At 55.3% G+C, this 14540-nt stretch overlaps 1 protein-coding gene across 7 annotated transcripts in view; it reads left to right on the top strand.

Moving 5' to 3' along the window:
- ALPL (alkaline phosphatase, biomineralization associated) overlaps positions 1–14206 on the top strand; it is a 68313-nt gene extending 54107 nt beyond the window's left edge. For all 7 annotated transcript variants that reach the window (XM_038000043.2, XM_073007721.1, XM_007980148.3 and 4 more), the window contains 6 exons: positions 3841–3984; positions 5998–6067; positions 9456–9590; positions 11522–11713; positions 12371–12490; positions 13200–14206. In XM_038000043.2, the coding sequence (XP_037855971.1) occupies positions 3841–3984; positions 5998–6067; positions 9456–9590; positions 11522–11713; positions 12371–12490; positions 13200–13465 (927 nt within the window). In that variant the 3' untranslated portion in view covers positions 13466–14206. The remainder of the gene's footprint in view (positions 1–3840; positions 3985–5997; positions 6068–9455; positions 9591–11521; positions 11714–12370; positions 12491–13199) is intronic.
- The last annotated feature ends 334 nt before the right edge of the window (positions 14207–14540 follow it).

Raw genomic sequence — 14540 nt, 5'->3', positions numbered from 1 at the left:
ACAGATGGGCACATTTCTGTACACTCAACCACCAGCATGCCTGGCGAAGAGCTGGTGTGTACAATGGTTGGTTAGTGCCAGCTCTTGTGTTTAAAATTCGAGTTCAAGACCTTGCCCTGCGTTTTGCTAGCTGTGTGACCTTGGGTCAGTTACTTAACCTCTCTGAGGCTTCCCTTTCACAACTCCTTTGTGAACTGTGCCTGCCTCATAAGCTTATGCCAAGAACTGATTAAGATAATCCCTGTGGAGCTCAGCACAAGACCTGAGGCCTAGCGAGTTCCCAGAAGGTGGTGGCACTTATGCAGGAGCCACACGGCCTTGCCCTGAAACACACTTCAACAAACTGAGCTGACTCATGAGGCAGAAGTCATCCATGTGACGCTTGCTCTCTGTTCTTTTCTTTTTTTTTTTGAGACAGAGTCTCCCTCTGTTGCCCAGGCTGGAGTGCAGTGGCACAATCTCGGCTCACTGCAAGCTCTGCCTCCCGGGTTCACGCCATTCTCCTGCCTCAGCCTCCCGAGTAGCTGGGACTACAGGCGCCCGCCACCACGCCCGGCTAATTTTTTGTATTTTTAGTAGAGATGGGGTTTCACCGTGTTAGCCAGGATGGTCTCGATCTCTTGACCTTGTGATCCGCCCACCTCGGCCTCCCAAAGTGCTGGGATTACAGGTGTGAGCCACTGCGCCTGGCCTACTCTCTGTTCTTCAGTGAGAACGCCAGGCTCGTTCCTTTTCAGGCTTTTATTGCCTACTGTGGGGGACTGCTGAGGCGATCTGGGGACTTCTGCCCCTTGAGCCTGGAATGGGGATTCGGTGAGGGGCAGAGAAAGCCCCCCGACCCAGCTATGCCTGACCTCTTTCTCTCCACCACCAGACAAACTCACCTGCCTTCAGCCCTCCATGCACTGCCCCCACAAATTTCTGGGGGCCACTTGGCCCCTCTACAGTAGAGACCCATGTCTGCCCTTTTCCCAGCATGGTGGATGAAGTGCCCCCTTTCAGGACACACAGTGCTGTTGGCCCCTTTCAGTGAGCAGACATCTGAGGCCAAGCCACTCATCCTGGCTTGCCTTCACCCGACACATGGCCTGGGGTGAGTCCCTTCCCCTCCCGGTGCCTCAGTTTCCCCACCTGTGCAGCAGGAACAGAGAGCCACAGTTGCCTGCTCCCAGGGCCGTGGGAGGCCGTGGTGAGGTCATGGATGTGAGAACATTTGTTGTACAGGCACAGGGTATAATTACATGGGGACTGCTCCTCAGAGGGGTTTGTCAGGGACAGCCTGAGCAGGGGACAGGAACTTGAAGGAAATTGGAGGGGAGGGAAGATGTTTCAGGTGAGGGGGTAGGAGATGAGGAGGGGGGCCACAGGGGCCACGTCAGGGGGCACAAGCCAGGGAGTGAATGAGGAGGGAGGACCTGTGTGAGGACCCCTTTCTTTCCTCCTCTTCCTTTCTCTCCCAGCCCCACCTGCGTCTCCATCACCAACACCCCCCCAAAAGCCTCCCAGTCCCCAGACTGTACATGAAACAAAAATCCTGGTGTCCACCCTGAAAATAAATACTGTTGCTTAAAACGAAAGAAAGAAAGAAAGACACAAACCCAAACCCCAAAGCCAAACAGCAAGTCTGTTATTTGGAAGTTTAATGAGCCCGTGTGAAGTCGCTGCCGGGCTGGAAACGATGAGGCTCCCTGCAGGAAGATTGGGGGCTTCGTTTTCCACTCTGAAGACGCCAAGAGGTCAGGTTCTGTGGGAACAGCTGGGGGGGGTGGGGCAAGGGACCCGTGACCTGGGGTCCCCTTCTTCTTCCCCTCCCAGCCCGCCCTGCTCCCTGAACTCCTGGCTACAGCGGAGAGCAAGGACTCTGCCTCTCTGAACCACTTGTCCCACCCCGGCAGTAGAAATGCCTTCCAGTGGCAGCCACCCACTGGGTGCTGGGGACTTCCCTGGGTGACTGCCTTTCCTCCTATGATGGTTCTGTGGATAGATGTTAGTTGTATTTTATTTATCATTATTTTTCTTTTGAGATGGAGTCTCACTCTGTTTCTAAGGCTGGAGTGCAGTGGTGCGATCTTGGCTCACTGCAACCTCCACCTGCCGAGTTCAAGCGATTCTCCTGCCTCAGCCGCCTGAGTAGCTGGGATTATAGGCGCACATCACCACATCTGGCCAGTTTTTTTTGTATTTTTAGTAGAGACAGGGTTTCGCCATGTTGGCCAGGGTGGTCTCAAACTCTGGACCTCAGGTGATCCACCCGTTTTGGCCTGCCAAAGTGCTAGGATTACAGGCGTAAGCCATCGCGCCCGGCCTATTTTATTTTATTTTTGAGACAGGGTCTCGCTCTGTTGCCCAGACTGGAGTGCAGTGGCATGATCGCGGCTCACTTCAGTCTCAGCCTCCTGGGCTCAAGTGCTCCTCCTGGCTCAGTCCCTTGAATAGCTGGGAGCACAAGTCTGTACCACCATGCCCGGCTAATTTTTGAAACAAATTTTATTTGTATAGACAGGGTCTTGCCATGTTGTCCAGGCTGGTCTCAAACTCCTGCCTTCAAGTGATCCTCCCGCCTCAGCCTCCCAAAGTGCTGGGATTACAGGCATGAGCCACCGCGCCCAGCCAGTCGCATTTTATGGGTAGTAAAACTGGGCTCAGAGAGTTTAGGTGGCAGGCCCTTGATCAGGAGGTGATAGAGTCAGGGTTCAAACCTAAATCCGACTTCAAAGCTCATGGCCATGACCATGGCCTGGATCCAGGCTGGTCCTGGGGCACCTTTCCCACCTCTCCTGCCATTCTGTGCTCCTGGCCCTCTATGCATTCTGCAAAACCTAGGTTCTAAGGTGGGAGACAGAGTGGAGGATAGAGCAGAGGACCTATGAGATGCAGGCCTGGAATGGTGGATCTGGGCCCAGTGTCAGCCAGGCTCTGCACTCCCAAGGTGTCAGCCAGGGGCAGTGGCCCGGGCTGGCGCCCGCGGTGACAAGAGAACACTAGTGTGGTGGTCACCGCAGGCGGCTGCTGTTATGCTCTTGGCCCTATTTTAAAAATAGTCAGGACTTCAAACATGGACTCCCAAGGAAAACAAACAGTCCCGCGTTCGTCTGCCCGCACACACCAGCCGGTGGGTAAAATTAGCCTGGTGGTGACTACACAGCCATGAGGCCCGGCCCCGCTGTTTGCCCAGGCTGCGGTGGGCTGGCTCCCAGCTGTGGGCTGCCCCAAAGACCTCCCTGGCTGGAGCCTCTCCCTGCACGCATTCAGCCTGTCACCGTGGGAGAGGAGGCTCCGGGAGTCCCTGCCCTCTGCTACATGAATACAGCAGGGCCCTAGTGCCATAGCTGGAAAAGCCCTGGGTTTGAATCCTGAATCTGCCACTTCCTGGCTGTGTGGCCTTCAGGGGAAAAAACCCATTTCTGTGCCCATTTTTTTAGTTGGAAAACGGGTGACCAGGGTTCGTTGCAGCCTCGGTATGAAGTTGACTCGGAATGTATCTTAAGTGTTTAGTGCTTGACACACACTTAAGATACATTCTGACTCAACTTCATACCAAATCTGATGGTCTGATTCTTATTCAAGTGGGAGTTATGTGGATTGCAGGAAGCCAAGTAAGGTAAGTTATCAGCTCCTCCAATATCCCTAGAAGCGGCAAACCACGGTCCCGATAGACTCATGGTTTCATCTCCCCACAGTGGACAAGTAAGGCCCAGAGAGGACTGAGGCCTGGCTCACCAGGCTGGGAAAGTGTCCACACTGTCCAGGGACTCCAGGAGTCCAGGTTCCAAGCCGAGGTCACTGGGGCTTCTGGGCATCTTGGAACCCTGCAGAAGTGATGGCTCCTGTCTCTTTTAGGTGATCATGGGGGGTGGCCGGAAATACATGTACCCCAAGAATAAAACTGATGTGGAGTATGAGATTGACGAGAAAGCCAGGGGCACGAGGCTGGACGGCCTGGACCTCGTTAACATCTGGAAGAGCTTCAAACCGAGACACAAGGTAGCCTGTGTTGGGGCCATGTGGCTGCCGAGGTGGCCTTTGATGGTGAGAGGCTGTGTGACCCCCACTCTGAAGCTCTGTTGTCATCTATAGAAAGGGCATCAGAATTCTTCCCTCCAGGGGCTCAAATGGACTAAGAGATATACAAGCAGTAGATAGTCGGTGACTGATCATTTCCTTCCCTTGGAGGGGACACAAGAGAGAGGTGGACCGTGAGGAGGAGGCTGGGCCAGGGAATAACCTGCGTGGACATTCAGTCACCCTGAGCACCTATTATATGTAGGCCCCTGTTGGGGCATGCGTGAGACAGAGGCTGAGCCAGATGGCCAAGGAAACATGGAACGCTGTGTGCCTGCATGGGGGATGCCTGGCTCTGTAGGCACCCTGGGGGGACAGACCACAAGGAGGGGCCAAGAAGCCCTGAGCAAGTAGGAGGGCAGAGGGAAGAGGCAGCACTGTATGGATCAGGGGAGGACATGGTTGGCCCCAGTGTGCAAGCCACAGAGGGAGCAGGGAAGCCCTCCACAATGAGTCCCCCTTGGCTGGACGGAATGGATTGGGGAAGGGAGGCTGGAGGCACCTCCAGAAGGACCCCAAGCTCCGGCTCCTTGGAGCGGCCTCTGGCCCTTTAAATCTGAGCTGCTGGCCTGCGGGCCTGGGGCAGCTGGGGTCTGGAAATGACTGTGGTCAGGGCTGAAGACAGTGGGGAGTAGCCTGGCAGCCACTTTGATGTCACTCTGGAGTTGGGTTTCTGCGAGTTCCAGGACTGGCCCCTGGGGAGGCTTCGTGGAATGAGGCTGAGCCAAGAAAAAGGTGGGGGTAGGAACTAGGGAAGGGCCCTGTGGGGTCAGTGGGGGTGTGGGACTGAGCGGCTTTGAACCCTTTCCATCCCTTCTGAGTCAGCTCAGGCTGGGCCAGAGCCCCCTCCCAGCTCAAGCCAGAGAGACACCAGCCTCAGTTTCTCTACGTGGCACATGGGGCCAGAGTTTCAACCTCCTTGCTCAGCTTACCCTGGAGCTCAGTCTAAGCCTCTAAGATGGGGAGAGAGCGTCTATACCATGGCCCCAAGCCTGGCCACATTGGGTATCAGTCAGGTCCCATGTAGGCCCCACATCCCTAGAAAATCATGCCTTAAGAGTGGGTTCCAGAGTCAGTTTCACCTTTACCATTCGGTGGCTACATGGTCTGTGTGCCTCACTGCCCTTATCTGTAAAGAGGGAGTAACAGGAACAACCTTGGAGGCAGAGAGCACAGGAGAGTCACCTCCAGGAAGCAGGGGCTGGGGGTGGCAAAGCCCCACTTTCTGAGCCTCTCCGCCCTGCTCCCCACAACAGCCCCTGAGGCTTGAAAAGCCACTGATCCCATGGTCATTGCCAAGAGAAGGCAGGGGGTCTCCTAAGGGCACACAGCAGATCCTTGGCAGTGCTGGGACCCTTGGTCCAGGCCAACATGGTGCCCTCTCCAGGCCTGGCCTGGCTGGCTTCTTTCCATGGACTTTATTCCCTGGGGAAACAGCCCCACCTTTATCTCCCGTCCTAGATGGGGCCTCCAAAGCAGAACTAGGGCTTTGCTTCCTCCCTGGCACTCCACGGCCTCCAGAAAACACAGCCCAGGCCTGTCAGCCCTCAAGGCCTCTAGAGACCTGTGCCTGGCTCTTCTTTGCCCCGTGATCCCTCCCTCCTGGGATAGCCTTCCTGACCCCAGGCTGTTAAATTCCCACTTGTCCTCCAGGGCCCCATTAGAACATCACCTCTACCAGGAAGCCCTCCCTGGTCCTGTGTCTGGGCTCACGACCTCCCTGGGCTCTATCAGAATTCTCATCCCCTTGCATTATACATTATAATGTGCTATTGATTCATCATTTCTTGAGGTCAGGGATGGAGGGTCCTCAGGGAGGGATTTTGAAGTGAAGGAAGGAAATAAGTAATGGCCTCAGACTCCGATAGCTGCTGGGGTCAGTCCTTCCGACTCTCCCTAGCTCCCGGCATGTGCTGACACAGCCCTTCCTCCTAGCACTCCCACTTCATCTGGAACCGCACGGAACTCCTGACCCTTGACCCCCACAATGTGGACTACCTATTGGGTAAGTGGAGGGAGTGGAGTGGAGGATGCATGGCTTGGAGCCTGGTGGCCAAGGCTGTGTGTGGCCAGCACCTGGGGACAAGGCCCCAGCCTGACACTCACTTAGGGGCCTCTACCCTTGGGCTCCAGGACCTGGGAGAAGCAAGGAAGGGGGTTCTGATTCCTGGAATTAGGCCTGAAATCTGCTGGCTGTGCAGGGGGATTAGCCCCATTGGGCACAAGAAGAAACTGAAGCTCAAAGAGGGGAGTGGCACACGGCATGTGGCACAGCCGACGGGTACGGCCCAGGCAAGTTTGATCCCTGGCTGGGAACTGGGACTTAACGGCTCCTGGGCTATGGAGCCTAGGACCTGGAGTCAGCTCTACTGTGTGCATGGACAGGGCAGAAGCCAGCCAAGTTATCTCTGCCCATCCTGATGATTGCCCTCCTCCCCAGGCAGTGGGGAGCAGGTGGTGAGGGCACAGGGGCAGCTTCAGGTCTGGTGGGATGAGGCCCTGAGCACCACCACGCAGCTATCTGGGTCTTCTTTTCCAGCTGCCTGTAGTGCCAAGCAAGTGGTTGCAAAATCTCCTGCAGACATTTCCCAAGGAACACAGCTCCACGTCCTGGGTGTCATTAGAGGTTATGGGCTCAGAGCTGTGCACCTGGTGGGTCCTCCAGACACATACACACAGCCTCTTGCTTGCCTGGCTCACACGGCACATACCCAGTACCACACGGGCTGTGCATGCACCCGTGTATCATGCTGGTTTTGCTCATGGATCTTAGAGCCAGAGTGCCGGGTTCAAATCCAGCTCTACCACCTCTAAACTGTGTGACTTTGGGCAAGTGATTTCTCCTCTCTCTGCCTCAGTTTCCTCTTCTATAAAGTAGGGATAGTGACTCTCCCATAAAATGGAGATAGTGATGGGGCTGGAGACAACCCCTGGGTTGTCATGAGCATGACATGAACTTGTGTTGTATAAGTTATCTGTTGCTGTGTAACAAATTATCTCAAAACTTAGACCAGGTGCAGGCCGGGCACGGTGGCTCATGCCTGTAATCCCAGCACTTTGGGAGGCTGAGGTGGGCAGATCCACGAGGTCAGGAGATCAAGACCATCCTAGCTAACACGGTGAAACCCCGTCTCTCCTAAAAATACAAAAAATTAGCCTGGTGTAGTGGCAGGTGCCTGTAGTCCCAGCTACTAAGGAGGCTGAGGCAAGAGAATGATGTGAACCTGGGATGCAGAGCTTGCAGTGAGCCGAGATGGCACCACTGCACTCCAGCCTTGGCAACAGAGCGAGACTCCGTCTCAAAACAAAAAACAAACAAAAACTTAGGCCAGGTGCAATGGCTCACACCTATAATCCTAGCACTTTGGGAGGCCAAGGCAGGTTGATCACTTGAGCCCAGGAGTTTGAGACCAGCCTGGGCAACATAGCGAGACCTCCACTCTACAAAAAATTTTTTAAAAACTGGCCAGGTGTGGTGGCGCACACCTTTAGTCCCAGCTACTCAGGAGGCTGAGGTAGGAGGATCCACCTGAGCCCAGGAGGTTGAGGCTGCAGTGAGTTGTGATTATGCCACTGCACTACTGCACCCCAGCCTGGGTGACAGAGCAAGACCCTATCTAAAAGAAAGAAAGAGAGAGAGAGAGAAAGAGGAAAGAAAGAAAGAGGAAGGAAGGAAGGAAGGAAAAAGAAAAAGAAAAAGAGAGAAAGAAAGGAAAGAAAGAGAGAAAGAAAGAAAGAGAGAGAGAGGGAAGGAAAGAGAAAGAGAGAGAAAAGAAGAAACCAGGTGTGGTGGTTCAGGAAGCTGAGGGGGGAGGCTTGCTTGAGCCCAAGAGTTCGAGCCTGCAGTGAGCTATGATCATGCTACTGCACTTCAGTTTGGGCAACAGAGTGAGATCCTGTCACAAAACAAAACTTAACAGTTTAAAACAAGAGTAGACATTTATTGCCTCACTCAATTTCTTTGGGTCAGGAATCTGGGGACAGCTTAGCTGGGTCTCCCAGGAGGTTGCGGTCATCTGAAGGCTTGACTGGGGCTGTCCCTTCCCGGACGGTTCACTCCCATGGCTGGCGAGTTGGTCTTGGCTGTTAGCAGGAGGCCTCAGTTCCTTGGCACATTGCTCTCTGTAGAGCAGCTTGAGTGTCCTCATCACGTGGTGGCTGGCTTCCCACAGAGATCCAAGAGTATGTACACAGAAGCTACAGCATTTTATGCCCCAGCCTTGGAGATCACACAAATGTCATTTCATTTCACTGAAATGTCGTTTCAGTTGCATACAAAGGCTAGTGTGGGAGGAGACCACACAAGCGCGTGAATTCCGGGGGGCAGGCGTTATTGGGCGCCATCTTGGAGACGCTTTTGCCTGCTCCAAAGCGCTCACAGCACGTGGCACAAAGTAAACGCTGTATGCACTGGAGCTATTGTTTGGCTGTGTACCCGTTCACAGAGGACAGGATGTTCTGGAAGGACACCAGAATCAGAAGCACCAGCATAGGACACATGGAGTTTTGTGCCATGGGCAAGAAACAGATCATTCTCCTTATGTCACAAGTGAGAAAACGGAGCCCAATGAGCGGGGGGGGGGACAATGATTCCAAACCTTCTGCTGTTTTGCTGCACAGGCCACCATGCCCTTCAAACCCAACATGTGAATGCACACACACCCTAGCAGCCCCATCGAGTCCAGGCTGTGGCCCACTGCCTTGGGGCCACAGTCCTGTGTGCTGAGCCCTGCAGGCTGGAGGCAGACTGACTGATGGATTTGAACCCCAGATCTGCCACTTTGCAGCTGACAATAGCAAGTTATGGAACACCTCTGGGCCTCAGTGCTCCTCCTCTGTAAAAGCGCATGGCGATCCCGCCACGCCATAGTGGTGGGAGTGAAGATGAAAAGAATTGGGGCTGGGCACGGAGGCTCACTCCTGTAATCCCAACACTTTGGGAGGCCGAGGAGGGTGGATGACCTGAGGTCAGGTTTGAGACCAGCCTGGCCAACATGGTAAAACCCTGTCTCTACTTAAAATACAAAAAAAAATGAGCCGGTGAGGTGATGCATGTCTGTAATCCCAGCTACTCGGGAGGCTGAGGCAGGGGAATCGCTGGAACCCAGGAGGCAGAGGTTGCAGTGAGCCTGAGCCGAGATCGCACCACTGCACTCCAGCCTGGACAACAGAGTGAGACTCTGTCTCCAAAAAAAAAAGAAAAAAAAAAAAAGGAATTGGGGGCCCCATTCTGGGCCCACAAAAATCACCCAGATAAGGATCCTCCCAGCCACCATACTCTACCCCCAAGTTGGCTGTGGGGAGCCTGCGTCCCCTGAGATACCCCAAGTTCCTTGGGGTCCTCCTAGCAGGGTCACAGCCTCTCAGCATCCGCGTCCTCCTGGTGTCCTCAGGTCTCTTTGAGCCGGGGGACATGGAGTACGAGCTGAACAGGAACAATGTGACGGACCCGTCACTCTCCGAGATGGTGGTGGTGGCCATCCAGATCCTGCGGAAGAACCCCAAAGGCTTCTTCTTGCTGGTGGAAGGTAGGAGCCCCGGGTCTGCTGAGAGGGGGCTGCTGGAAACACGGCCCTGGTGTCAGGGGATGGAGAAGTCCAGCTCTTAAAGGGAACTACTGGGTTTGGGGGTGAAGGGAGAAGTCCCTTTAGGAAAATGGGTTGTGGAAAGAGACGGGTGGCTCTGTGGATGCTCCCAGCCCAGCAAGCTGCTCTCCTTTGGGCATAGAGATGCAAGTCAGGTTCACCAGTCCAGGAAGGCTTCCTGGGAGAGGAGGCAGATTTCTCCCCTTTGGTAGTCTTTCTTGGAGACCTGGCCCTGGAGGGGCAAGCAGCCCCTCAACCTCACTGCCCCAAAAGGCAAATCCACAGGCTCCGGCTTTCCCACGCTGACATTCCCAGGCTCCTCGAGCGCCGTCCAGGGGCCTTACGGACAGACGTGAATTCTTGGCCTGGCGCTGCCATCTGCTGGCGGTGTGACCTCTACCTGTGAGCTTCTGTTAAGTGAAGCCAAAAATAGCATCTGTCTCCTGGAGAGTGATTCACCTCCATTGTGTTCAGAGACATAAAGTACTTGGAACGGGACCCAGTAAAGAATAAACCCTGTGTTTCTATTATTAGCCTTATGGCTACACAATAGTTAAGGCGGGAACAATAGGAAGTGTGAGGAAGTGATAAAGATTCTAGAAACCTTCCAGTGCTAACAGCCCTTGCCCACCGCGGTTTCTCATGTTGCCCTGCTGACATCGGTATGTATACACACACGCACATGCACACACGAATATGTTTGCACATATGCTCCCCACGCATACACACACGCTCAGCCCCTCCGCCTTCCAGAGGCGAGTGTCTGCCAGCCCAGCTTGACTGCTTTCTTGCCAAACCCCGGGGTTCCCACTCAAGCACAGTGGTCTCGGCCTGGCCCCGAACAGGCCTCTGACGCCGAGGAGCCAGCCAGAAACCAGCGGTGGCGAGCACGGGCTCCCCCGGGAGCGGTTCCCTTTGTGAGCAAGGCCAGAATGGGCCAGCCAGGCCAGCTGCTCCCAGAGCCACAACAAAGGGAGGACCCGCCCTGCCAGCCGGCCAGCCCGCCGTGAGGCTCAGGCTGGTGGGAACAGAGGGCTGCCTGGCGCCCAGGACCCTCCAAGCTGGGAGCATCCACCAGGCAGCGCCCTCCTGTTAGGGAGGGAGGTGTTCCTTTAAGGTCACAGAGCCCTCGGCTGCTGGGCCAAGCCTCTAGCCAGGCCCCTGCACTCACCCGGGGGAGTGGGAGGTGGGGGCGGAGGCAGCCGGGGTTCAGGTTTCGGCAGGGCTTTGTGGAACCTGCCACAGGCACTGCCCAGGCACTGGGGACTTTCGCCACCTCTGGGAGCTCCGTGCTTTCTTTTTAGAGGGGATGATTTGAGGTAGAGATGAAAAACGGGGTTAGGACGAGTCACACCTGAATTCACATCCCGGCAAATCCCACCGTGGGCCTCCCCACGCTAGGCCTCAGTTGCTCCATCTGTAAACAGGACTGATCATATTCCTCTCTCCCAGCACTGCTGTTCAGGGGAAAAGAAACATGGGTGTGTCATGCCTGGCCTGTTGTAGGGATTCCAGCATGCCCCCTTCACTACCTCCCAAAGGCTTCAGTGCCTCCTTCAAGCAGCTAGAGACAGTGCTGGGAGGGGCGGTGGGAGGAGCATAGCTTCCCGGCCTGGTGGATCTGATTACACATCTGGGCTTTGCAGCCCCCATGCGTGTGCCTTTGGCCCCGGGGCTGTCCCTCTCTAGCCTCTGTCAGGTTGAATGGCTGCGTGAAATGCCTAGGTGGTGGTGCTAGCACAGAGTGGTGTCCAGCGAAGGTTCCTGTCCTTCTCTAGCTAACAAAGGTTAATCCAGCAGCAGTGTCATAGGGCTGGGGAACAGATCTTCCTCCCCTCCTCTCTTACCCGAGGCCTTTGCCTTGGTGTCCCAAGGAGGCAGGATCGACCACGGGCACCATGAAGGCAAAGCCAAGCAGGCCCTGCACGAGGCGGTAGAGATGGACCGGGCTATCGGGCAGGCAGGCAGCATGACCTCCTTGGAAGACACTCTGACCGTGGTCACCGCGGACCATTCCCACGTCTTCACCTTTGGTGGATACACCCCCCGTGGCAACTCTATCTTTGGTAGGTGGGCCTTCTTTGGGGTGGACACTCCTGGGGTCTCCTGTCTACCCACTTGGGAGCAGGAGTGGGTGGGAGAGCCAGCAAGCCCAGAGCATGGTAGGAACTCAATGACAACTGGGTGGGGAGGGAGAGTGACTGGGATGGTGAGAAAATACAGGGTGAGGCGAGGGAGTGAGTTGAGTGGTGGTTGGGTGGACAGGCAGGTGGGTGGATCTATGGGCACATTGAACATGGCTGGGCGAGAACGCGGATAGATGAATGGGGGAGAGGATGGCTGGCTGGCTGGAGGATGGATGGATGGATGGATGATGGATGGATGGATGGATGATGGATGGATGGATGGATGATGGATGGATGGATGGGTGGGTGGATGGATGGCTGGATGATGGATGGATGGATGGATGGGTTGATGGATGGATGGATGGATGATGGATGGATGGATGATAGATGGATGATGGATGGACAGATGAATGGGAGGGACATGAGTACAATGGGAACTGGGGAATGGTTGGAAGTAATAAGGTAGCTTCATGGAGGCATTGTGGGGCCCTTCAGAGAAGATCCCAGGGGTTACCAAGCCACCAAGAAGCCCAATCTGGGGGCTGGGGACTGTACTGGTACCCCAACATGACCCCTGAACACCCCCTCCCTGTGCAGGTCTGGCCCCCATGCTGAGTGACACAGACAAGAAGCCCTTCACTGCCATCCTGTACGGCAATGGGCCTGGCTACAAGGTGGTGGGCGGTGAACGAGAGAATGTCTCCATGGTGGACTATGGTGAGACCCTCCAGGACCCAGGGCTGGGAGGGGACAGGGCACCCCTCGGGGTGGGGCTTGGGAATAGGGTGTCAGCTTGTGGTCAAGATCAGGGGTCTCAGAATGACTGGGACTTGTCAGAACAACCTCAGTTTGAATTGCCTTCTACAATCTAGCAGCTCTGAGACTTTGGGCATGTGACTTCACCTTTCTCTGCTTCCGTTTCCTCTCTAAAAGGGTTCTTTTACCTTCGAAGGTTGTCTGAAGGACCAAATGGGTCTGATGAGCTTAGCATAGTGCCTGGCAGAAATAGGTGCTCAATATTTTATACTCATTTTTCTTGGCTCTTTAATATTCCAGTATACAAGACTTTGCATTTAGTTCATCCCATCCCATATCTTTCATTTGTTCTTGATACTCCCAGTGGTTCCAGGGGGTCTAAAGATGCAGCAATGGTAAGAGTCTCCCTCTCAACTCTCCCTGCTGATCCAAGCAGCCCCAATGAGGTTAACTTTCTCTGTTGGGGGTTGAGAATGCAGACTCCTATGTCAGAACAGGCTCAGATTCAAATCCTGTGGCCTTAGGCAAAATGACTTTCCCACACTGAGCCTCCTTTTCTTCTTCTATGAAATGGGAGCATTCAAGCCAGCCTGGAAGGGGGATGGAAAAGCTGCGTGCGCAGCGCCAGGCCCCTGGCAGGCTCTCAGCAGGCGTTTCTCCTGGCCCACAGCTCACAACAACTACCAAGCGCAGTCTGCTGTGCCCCTGCGCCACGAGACCCATGGCGGGGAGGATGTGGCCGTCTTCTCCAAGGGCCCCATGGCACACCTGCTGCACGGCGTCCATGAGCAGAACTACATCCCCCACGTGATGGCGTACGCAGCCTGCATCGGGGCCAACCTCGACCACTGTGCCCCTGCCAGCTCGGCAGGCAGCCTTGCTGCAGGCCCCCTGCTGCTCCCACTGGCCCTCTTCCCCCTGAGCATCCTGTTCTGAGGGCCCAGGGCCCGGGCACCCACGAGCCCATGACATGCCAACTTCCCACTCCCCAGTGCTGCCCACCGCCTGGCAGCCCACCCGCAAGGGGCAGGGAGGTGGGGGCCTCCTCAGCCTCTGCAACTGCGAGAAAGGGGACCTGGGAAACCAAAGTCTGCCGCCCACCTCGCTCCCCTCTGGAATCTTCCCCGAGGGCCAAACCCACTTCTGGCCTCCAGCCTTTGCTCCCTCCCCGCTGCCCTTTGGCCAACAGGGTAGATTTCTCTTGGGCAAGCAGAGAGCACAGACTGCAGAAATTCTCAAAGCCTCTTATTTTTCTAGCAAACAATTTCTCCAGACCCAGAGGCCCTGAAGCCTCCATGGAACATTCCGGATCTGACCCTCCCACTCTCATCTCCTTCCCTCTAGAACCCCCCAGGCCCTACCATGCTCATGTCCCTGTCCTCAGGGCCAGCCCTTCTTCAGGGGAGATGAGGTCTTTCTCTTCAGGACAAGGCCTCGCTCACTCACTCCAAGGCCACCGGGGTCCCAGGAAGCCGGTGCCTGGGTGGCCATCCTACCCGGCGTGGCCCAGGCCAGGAAGAGCCACCTGGCAGGGCTCACACTTCTGGGCTCTGAACACGCATGCCAGCTCCTCTCTGAAGCGATTCTCCTGTTTGGAATGGCAAAAAAATTTCTCTTTTTGGTGGTGGTTAAAAGGGAACACAAAACATTTAAATAAAACTTTCCAAATATTTCTGAGGACAGAGTTGAGTCTTTGTGGTCGGTGAGAAAAAGACTGAAAGAAGCTTATTTCTCTGGGAAGAAATGGCCTCAGGGCCCAGGGTACAGGTGGGTTGGAGAGGGGTGGAAAGGCCTTCTGCTGTCCTGGGGGTTTCACACTCCCTACCTATGCCACTTTGGACACATTGCTTTGTGTCTCAGTTTTCTTGTCTGTGAAATGGGAGACAACCCACTTCTGGGTTGCTGTGAGGATTAAAGAGGAGGCCGGCCGGGCGCGGTGGCTCACACCTGTAATCCCAGCACTTTGGGAGGCGGAGGCAGGAGGAACATTTGAGGTCAGCAGTTCAAGACC

This window comes from Chlorocebus sabaeus, chromosome 20, assembly GCF_047675955.1.
Source record: "Chlorocebus sabaeus isolate Y175 chromosome 20, mChlSab1.0.hap1, whole genome shotgun sequence".
Classification (NCBI taxonomy): Eukaryota; Metazoa; Chordata; class Mammalia; order Primates; family Cercopithecidae; genus Chlorocebus; species Chlorocebus sabaeus.
This window is presented reverse-complemented; position numbering and strand designations above follow the sequence as displayed.